This window comes from Setaria italica, chromosome VIII, assembly GCF_000263155.2.
Source record: "Setaria italica strain Yugu1 chromosome VIII, Setaria_italica_v2.0, whole genome shotgun sequence".
NCBI classification, from domain to species: Eukaryota; Viridiplantae; Streptophyta; class Magnoliopsida; order Poales; family Poaceae; genus Setaria; species Setaria italica.
Window position 1 is genome coordinate 6,201,702 of NC_028457.1, and position 9,038 is coordinate 6,210,739.

The 9,038-nt window shown below is 48.7% G+C and overlaps 1 protein-coding gene across 1 annotated transcript in view; it reads left to right on the top strand.

The window, feature by feature from the left end:
- The first annotated feature begins 810 nt into the window (after window positions 1-810).
- LOC101769305 (homeobox-leucine zipper protein ROC6-like) overlaps window positions 811-9,038 on the top strand; it is an 11,322-nt gene continuing 3,094 nt past the window's right edge. Inside the window, exons 1-4 of the mRNA XM_004980196.1 lie at window positions 811-1,058; window positions 1,144-1,261; window positions 1,420-1,953; window positions 2,035-2,136. Of these exons, the coding sequence (XP_004980253.1) occupies window positions 811-1,058; window positions 1,144-1,261; window positions 1,420-1,953; window positions 2,035-2,136 (1,002 nt within the window). The remainder of the gene's footprint in view (window positions 1,059-1,143; window positions 1,262-1,419; window positions 1,954-2,034; window positions 2,137-9,038) is intronic.

Genomic DNA, 9,038 nt, shown 5'->3' on the forward strand with positions numbered 1-9,038 from the left:
ATTATCAATCACACTAAAAAACATAAACAATACTTAAGATATTATCTTAGCCACTTTCATATTTCTGGTTCTTCTACCACTAATAGCACTACAAAACACAATCACTGACATGCTTGTATAATTGGCGAAGGAGCAGGAGGAAGAATCTACTTGCTACATTCTACAAAAATTATGCATAAAAAACAATTAAAACAACCTGATTGCTAGTTGAACCAAAAATTGACACAAACCCACTCAGACAAATTAATCAGATGCTAAGAAGTTCCAAATTGTAGTAAATCCCCCCAAAGACAGGACATGGGATGATCAAATGGAAAATGGGAATAGATAAGGCAACAAAGCAACGAAGTGCTTAATGATTTCATACAGAAGATTTGTCTGATTTACACTTACTTTGAAGCAAGGACTTGCTGATCAAACATAAAGGGGACAGCTTTAATCCATAGGCAGTAGTTTCAAGAAATTTACATTACCTGATGAATGATATCAGGCCTATAGTCAGCAGGATTGCGATTCTGCTTCCTTAATTAGCATGATCATCTGAGTTCAAGATTTGCATAGTCTGCACAGGATGGTAAAAGAAATTGTCAAATTACTTCCATATATGACAATAAGTTGTTTAGAAAGGAAGCTTTGTCAAAATTGAGCATCCAGATGTACTTCCTGTACTGCAATATTGCCCTTTAGGTCTGTGGCATACAAACCAACCAAACATCAATACCAATAACTTCCACCCACATGCCCTCTGCAGCTCTCTGCTCTTACTGTTTGTTAAATTTTTATAACTTATATCTGCATCAAATTTATACTATGGACAACGAGTGGCAGCTGAACAGTAACAATGAACAAGGCATGGGCCTCAACCCTGGAAACGAGACCGCCTACCCGAACTGGATCAACCACATGGAAGAATACGATATTGATGCTCTCCTGGACGCCGAGGACCATGTGAACACTGATCAGGATGAGGATGACGAGGAACACCACCACGATGGATCGAAATCATCCAAGCGTGGGAAGAATCGCTTCACTGCAAAGCAGATTGAACAACTTGAATCGTAACACAAACATTCCCACCGTAGGCATTGAATATCATTGCTCACTTTTTTTCTGTGAGCTTATCTCATTTCTATTGCTATGCAGTTTGTTCCAATTGTCTGCCCACCCAGATGATCCGACGCGCCAGGAACTTGCTGACAAGATTGGGTTAGAGGCAAGGCAGGTCAAGTTCTGGTTCCAAAACCAACGCACTAAGACTAAGGTATATCTCTAATAAGTTCCTAATCATATATAGTAGTTGTACTGCATTTTTGTTCCATTAATTAACTGACAGAATTCACAAATTAAGGCTAAAAATGTATAGAGATGCACCATATGAAAAGTAATGACCATTGTTAATTCCTTAATTGAAACATGCAGGCGAAGGCAGTTGGAGATCAGAACAAGGACATTAAGCAAGAAAATGCTCAGCTGCACGCGGAGAACATGAAACTGCAGCAAACATTAGCATGTGGCAGATGTCGTGACCCAACAGAGCACAAATGGCACCTGCTGAATGAAAATGCAAGGCTAAAGGATACGAAACGCCGTGCCCAAGAATACCTGATCAAGCTCATCCATGATTCAAACCTTCCTCACTCTGAGACACTGGAGCATCTGGAATCAGCTTCCCTGAACCTGGTGCCATTCGACGACAATGGCAGCACTTACCAGGCCACACTTCTCTCATACGCTGAACGTGCCTTGAACGAGTTTATGATGTTAGCAGTGAAGGATGAGCCGATGTGGCTGCCTACCATCAATGGCAAGATGCTACACAACCAGGAGTACAATTGTCGCACGTGCCCAGGACTACTTGGCCCCTGCCCGCAGGGGTTTGTCATGGAGGCCACCAAGCAGACTACCACAGTCAGGGGTACCGCCTCCGACCTCGTTGCCATGCTCACTGACGTGGTAAGATACACCTATCTACAGCTGCATTCAAGGAATGCCCAACTAGCATTGTCATGATATTTATGCGTCTTATTTTCCCAGTCATGCTGGTCCAAGATGTTCCCTGGTATCATAGAAAGTGTAAGGGCTAGCAAGGTTGTCTCCAGTGGCATTTCAACTTCGCGCGACGGGCTAATTCAGGAGGTGAGTTCTTGCACCGCACATCTCTGCAGACTTCTGTGTCGATGATGAGGTTGATAGGCTTGACTAATTTTATTGAGCTCCTGCAGATGAACGTGGATCTGTGGGTGCAGTCGCCACGCGCACCAAACCGAAGCGTGAAATTTCTAAGGTACAGCAAGGGAAAATAATTTTAAGGAAACAATGTGGCTTGTTTAAAGCCCCTCACTGTTCCAGGCTTCCAGTGGTATGACGGTGGAAAAAGAATATCACCCTCGCACTTAATTCTGGAACAACAAACTAATGAACCTAACTAAAGGATGATCTGATCTGAACTACGAAAGCAGACTCGTTAGTTTAATAAAAAAAACCTATGCAGCACGGATACGGATACGCGGATACGGCAATTTCTTAATATCAGTTGTATCTCTGGATCCCACACTACCACTAGCAGTAGCACTAGCACTACCTGCACTACTCAAATTTGGAGATGCCATACTGGACAAAATCAAAAAAACTCTAATCAGTAATCACTAATCAGGAAGGGGTAATGGCTATTGGCTAAGTTCTAAATTGGATTGGGTAATGGGCTAATGGCTCAGTTCTAATCAGTGAGCAGGGGCTCCTTGTCGCTAATCAGTACTCACCTGAGCAGGGGCTCCTTGTCGCCGGGCGAGGGCGGAGCCGCGGAGGCAGCCTGCGGCCAGGGGGAGGGAGCCTGCGGCCGGTCGGAGGCGGACTGTGGCCGGCTGGAGGGAGCGAGGGAGCCTGCGGCCGGCAGCTGCGGCCGGCGGGAGGTGGAGCCGCGGAGGTGCTGCGTGAGGCGGAGGCGGAGGCAGCCTGCGGCCGGGGGGAGGGAGCCTGCGGTCGGCGGGAGGCGGACTGTGGCCGGCTGGAGGGACCGAGGGAGCCTGCGGCCGGCGGCTGCGGCCGGCGGGAGGTGGAGCCGTGGAGGTGTTGCGTGAGGTGGAGGCGGAGGCTGCGCGTGGGAGGAGGCGGCTTGCGCCTGGGAGCGGGAGTAGGCCAAGTTGTGCTAGTGCTATTGGGCCGGCTGGGCCGTATCTACTTGCGGAAACGTGTCCAATCACTAGTTTTCGGCCCAAAAAAACTGGGATACGTGGATACGCCACGAATACGTATCCGGGCCATATCCCAGGCGTATTTGTATCGGATACGTATCCGATACAGGATACGCCCCTATCCTGACGTTTCCGTGTTTTAAACATTTTCGAATCCACTTTAATTTATTTTTTTAGCATGCCACTTTAATTTCTTGACGAGGGCGTTCAATCAACGTATCTAGAAGCGCTTCTACCCTGATACCTGTATGCCACGCTTTCTTGAGACGTGTCAATACCATCCAACAACGTATCTAGATAATAATCATAGAAGCGCTTTTATCAAAACGTGTCAACAGCACTTTGAAATCGTATCTGAGTTGCAAGTTTTGAAGCGCTTTACTAAAGCGTGTTTACAACCATGTCTAATGACGGGAGCATACAAAATATAGATACGCTTTCAATAGCATAGCAATCCAAGCGTGGCTACCACTGTGTTTTGTTGTAGTGCGTGCAGGCGCGCAGTGGCCATCGCCGTCACCATCGCCACCGCGGATGTCGAGTGGTGGTGCGCCGGTGTGAAGTGCGCCCGCTTGGACACTCGCAGCGGTCCCCAGTCCTCCCACGCCACGACCACGATGTGGCGGCGGCGTAGACAGCCGATGGGTCATCGATCGAGGAGGGAGCGGAGGAGGGCAGCTTGGAGGCGACAGACGACGGGGTTGGAGATGACGGCGTCGGCGGGGTTCAAGGCTACAGACGGCGGCTCGTTTTGGGGGGATGCCAGGGTCGGTGGCACAGGCGAGGCGGCGGAGGCGCGGATGCATGTGGGATGATGGCATTGGCGGAGGCGATGGTGGCGTGGAACTAGGGAGGCAGGCGGAGGGACGGCTCGGAGGGGTGGAGGGGGATTGGATGGAAGGAGATGCTCGGGGCGAGGGCCACGGATCGGAGGCGCACGACGTACGGCGAAAAAGTCTGGATCGGACGGCGCAAATTGCCTCTAGCGCAGGACGAAGTCGAGCGGAAGGAATGACGTACGAAAAAATTGGGCATGTTCACTTCAGCTTATAAGCCGGCTGAAAAGCTGAAACGGCTGATTTATTTTGAGAGGAAAACATTGTCTTCCTTTTGCTTTTTTTAGAGTAGAGATATTTTTTATTTTAGCATTTTGCAAAAATATATGGTCTAACAAAAATTGCAAATCTAGCAAGATACCGCCGGTTAGCTTCCCTCCTCTCGACGGTATACTTTCAAAAAAATTATAACTAATTTATATGAACTCAGATGGAGATAAATTTTATATAAAAATTGTAAATCTCGATGCAATCTACAACCTTGAAGTTCAATTTTTTTCCATTTTATGTCATCTTGGTGCTCAAATAATTGATACAAGTTTAAGATTCGAAAGTTGTGTCGATTATTTGACCACCAAGATGCCACTAAATGAAAACAGTTTTGAACTACAATGTAAATCTCGTCAAGAGCTACAATTTTCATATAAAATTTATCTTCATCCTAATTCATATGAATTAGTTATGATTTTTTGAATGTGTGCTGGCAAGTTTCAAATCTAAAATTTGACTTTTAATCTGAAACTTGTATTGATTATTTGAGTGCCAAGATAATACCAAATGAAAAAAGTTTGATCTACAAAGTTATGGATCTTGTCAAGATCTATAATTTTCATATAAAGTTTATCTCCATCCAAGATCATATGAATTAGTTATAATTTTTTTGAAAATGTAGTGCTGAGAGGTGGGAAGTTACTACCGGTTGAACCAACGGTAGCTTCCTATAGTACTCCTTCCGTCGTCTCAAACGGCGGCATATATCTAGATTTGCAATTTTTTTATTAGACCATATATTTTTATAAAATATTAAAATAAAAAAAATCTATTTTTCATCACTACTGGCCCACAGACATTTGCAACGCCTCCGGAAATGGGCCTTACGACCTTGCAGGATTTGATCCCTAACGGGCCGAATGAGATTCACTTTGGCGCAAAAATTCACACGTCGTACTGACTGAATTCGTCGTGTTGGAATGTATACTGCCCCTTTTTTTAACACGGAGGAGCGGATTGAGAACACCACCAAGCTCTCTAGTGGTGTGTTTGGTTTTAGGACGACGTGGATCGAGTCGAAACCAACCCACTTTTGTAGGTTGGAGTGATCCCAGCTCGTGTTTGGATGAAAGGGATGGGTTGGATCCAGCCTTTTGTTTGGTTGAGGAGGTTGAGAGGGTTGGGATGGATGTCCTATTAACACCGTTAGTTTTGGGCTCCACCTATCACCACAGGGCCCACCTATCATCCTCTTATTCTTTTTCTCCATCCCTTCCATCTTCTTCCTCCTCTCCTCCCCGCAAGCCCCTCCTCCTCCCCGGCTCCTCCACGGCCGCCGGCGCGCGGGGCCCCACCGATGGCTCCCTGCGCCGCTAGCCCGGCCTGAAGTGTCCCCACACAAGTAGAGACTAAATGTGAATACAAATATCAGTCCTAGAAGGCTGATAACACATTTATGCAACAGATGGTTCATAAACCGTATAACTCCCGGAGGAGCGGGCGGGCAAGCCACACCCAAAGGAGAAACAAACCAACAACAATACAGATCCAAGTTGCAGTCCAGTCAGACTCTGGGTTGCAATCGGAACTTAGCGATAGCAGAAGCATTATGCAAAGGCCAACACCATAGGCAGCGTTAGGTGCGGAAGCGACCTTATACTCGAAATCCTCGGCGACGTAGTCTGGGTTTTCCTCTGAAGCAACAAAACAAGGGTGAGTACAAAAGTACTCAACAAGTCCAACCCCATCCACGGAGGAGGATACAATCAAGAATATGCATAGGATATATCAAGGATAAGGCTAAGGTTTATTTGCAGTAAAGATAGATTTTCAACACATGTAATGGTTCATTTTCAAAAGAGTTTTCGCAAAGCATTTTATTTAGTAACTGAATCAATAAGTGGGGTTGATCCTACACAAAGGATCCAAGTTTTAATGCTACTGGACTCCCCGTCCGCAGTAGCTCATAGCACAACTGCCGAACACCTTCCAAAATCCAACTCACACCATGAAAACCATCCATCACCCAAACACTAGTTATGTATCCAAGCCGTAACTCATCCAATACCGTGGATACGGCTACCCGGATAGATTTTAACTCTGCGGAGGTTGTACACTTTACCCACAAGTAGGGTACCGCAGCACGATCACCTTAGTGTTGGTGCATATCCTATCAAAGCCATTACCCACCTTAGCTAAGACTGACTAGCCAACACGGAAGCAATCAAAAGGTTAACGACCTACCAACAAGGTCTTAACCGGGATCTAAGTTCACACTGTTTTTAGTCCTTCTCCATGGTCTCCTATTGCTCACCAGCTCTCCTGATGGCTAATAGACTAGCTAGTAGGATTTATGCTAAGCCGCCGCCTCATACAACGGTCGAGTGGTTGTACGATAGTTGGGTTAGGCAAGATGGCACATCGACTTGGTTCTTAACTGTGAAAAGATGGATATCTCCCAACCTTGCTCAACGACAAAGGTACGAGCCCAACTTATTCGTATTTCACACAAGAAACACCCATCCATCTCATCTAAGCATTTCTTTCCTTTATTTCCCAAAAACCCATTTTTCTTATTTGAAAACACTCACACATTTACTCTTTAACATAGTACATTGTAGTCATGATTGAATTGAGTAACAAGGTCCTAAGCATTCAAGCAGTAATTATCATCCAAACAGAGCAAATCATATTTAGAGATAATTATAGGACAATCAAGGATTGTTCATAGCAATCAAGGGGTGGCTATCCAACCGTGTTTCAGCAGTAAAACAATATTCAATTTTGTAAAACAGGCCAATAGGTTGTGTTTGAAAAATTAGGATAAATATGCATCAAAGAATGAGATTGGACTTGCCGTCCTCAAAGCCTTTCAGGAGTTCTTGCTCGTGGTGCTGGTCTTCAGGCTCGGGCTCGCGATCAAACTCCTCCTCGGGCTCCTCCTTGGATACTCCGCGATCTACAGTAGAATCGGGCACACAATAAATAAAATAAAATTAAAGCTTTACCCGTCGAGCTCGAACAGAGAACGTGAACAGAAAATAGAAGGAATGAGTATTTTCATGGAATTTGGAGATGAACTTGGTGGAAATATATTGGAGGATGTCGTGCTTGAATTTGGGAGTAATTGGAGGAAGTTTGGCGCATGAAATGACGAGTTAATGGGGTGTTAGGGCTTTAAAACAAAGCTTAGGACCCAACTGTAAGAACCAGGGACCTATTCACAAATATTTCTAGAAGGTGGAAGGGCATATTCGCAAGAGAATTTCGAGAGAGGTGGGAGGGCTGGTTTGTGAATATGGAAAAGGTTGGGGTTAGATCGAAATTGGGGAGGAGGGGAAACCGGTGGGGGCCGGCCGGCCTAGGCTCGCCAGCAGCGAGGATTGGTAGTGGGGGAAGGTAGAGGAGGCCGTGGGGATTCCATTTTGGCCCTCACCTTGACGAATCGACGACGAGAAGCGAGGGGGGGCGTCGGTGGACAGGGGCGGTGGCGCGCAGGGGAAGGGGGCGGCGCTGGTGGTCTGCATAGTGACAGCAGCACTGGTGGGTGTGAAGGAGCGGCAGGGGCTCAGCCCCTTTTATAGGCAGCGGAAGGGAGTGGGGCGAGTGGCGCACAGGGGCGGTAGGGGTCAGTGGTCGGCGAGGCGCTTTAATGGCGGCCGGGATTCTTGGCTGGTGGTGTGGCGAAGTGGAGCTCCGCGTGGATTGCGTGGCGGGGCCGGGCTCAGGCAGCTAGGAGCATAGGGGCGTCGACCGGCGTGGGAAGGTGCGTTGGGGGAGGGCGGCGAGCGGTGGCCGGCGTGGCATGCGGAAGGGGAGCTGCGGCGCGGAGGGCGAGGCGTGTGGGGTCGGGCGTCGGGGCGCACTGGGCGAGCGGCATGCGGGGCTGGGGGTTGGTATGGCGTGCGGCAGGGGTGTCAGGTGGGCCAGAGGGGCCGGCGCTAGGGGAGTGGCGTTGGGGGCGGGGTGCACCAAGAAGAAAGAAGGAGGAAGGAAGGAGAAGAAAGAAAGAAGAAGGAAGGAAAAGGAAAGAAAGGAAGAAAGAGTAGGAAGAAAAAGAAAGAGATAAAGGAATAGGGGAAAAGAGAAAGAGAAAGGGAGAGTTGACGGTAATTGCGGAAAACGGTCGGAGCACATACGACGGTTTGTCGATCGGCACGTGGCGGAATTTGTGGAGGAAGAAAAAGATGGTTGTCGGTGTTGGGTGCTAGGACGGCGAAATCGCTAGTAATGAAAGGATTTCCGGGAGCTCCACGGTTAAAAGATTTTGAAAACGAATTTTAGCGGATGATTTGAGTTAGTGAATTTTACGTATGTTACACGGCCGCCCCCGCGCCGCCTCCTCCTCGAACCGGCCACCCCCGCGCTGCCCCTTCAGCACCCCCGCTCCCCGCGCCGCGCCGGCCATCCCTCCCTCTCCTGCGCCGACCGCGCGCCGCTCATCCCTCCATCCTTCTGCACCGGCCACCGGCCGCTGCCCCTCCCTCCCTCCCCCAGTCGGGCCTCCGCGCGTCGCCCCTGCCTCCGCCCGGCGACGCCCCTGCCTCCACCCGCGTGGCCGCCCCTACCTCCACCGTGCTCGCCCGCCCACCGCCACTGCGTCCTCCCCGCCTGGCGACGTCGGCTCCTCCCTGCTCACCGGCAGCGACCGAGGGAGGTGGCCCGGGCGAGCGCTAGACGGATCCGCACGGCATCCACCTGGGTCCGCGTGGTTCCTTCCTTTTGGAGGAATCCGCTTCGACCCGATAAGTGGGGAATATTCCTATCTGGGTCAGATCCGTGTCCTCGTCATTTTCCACCG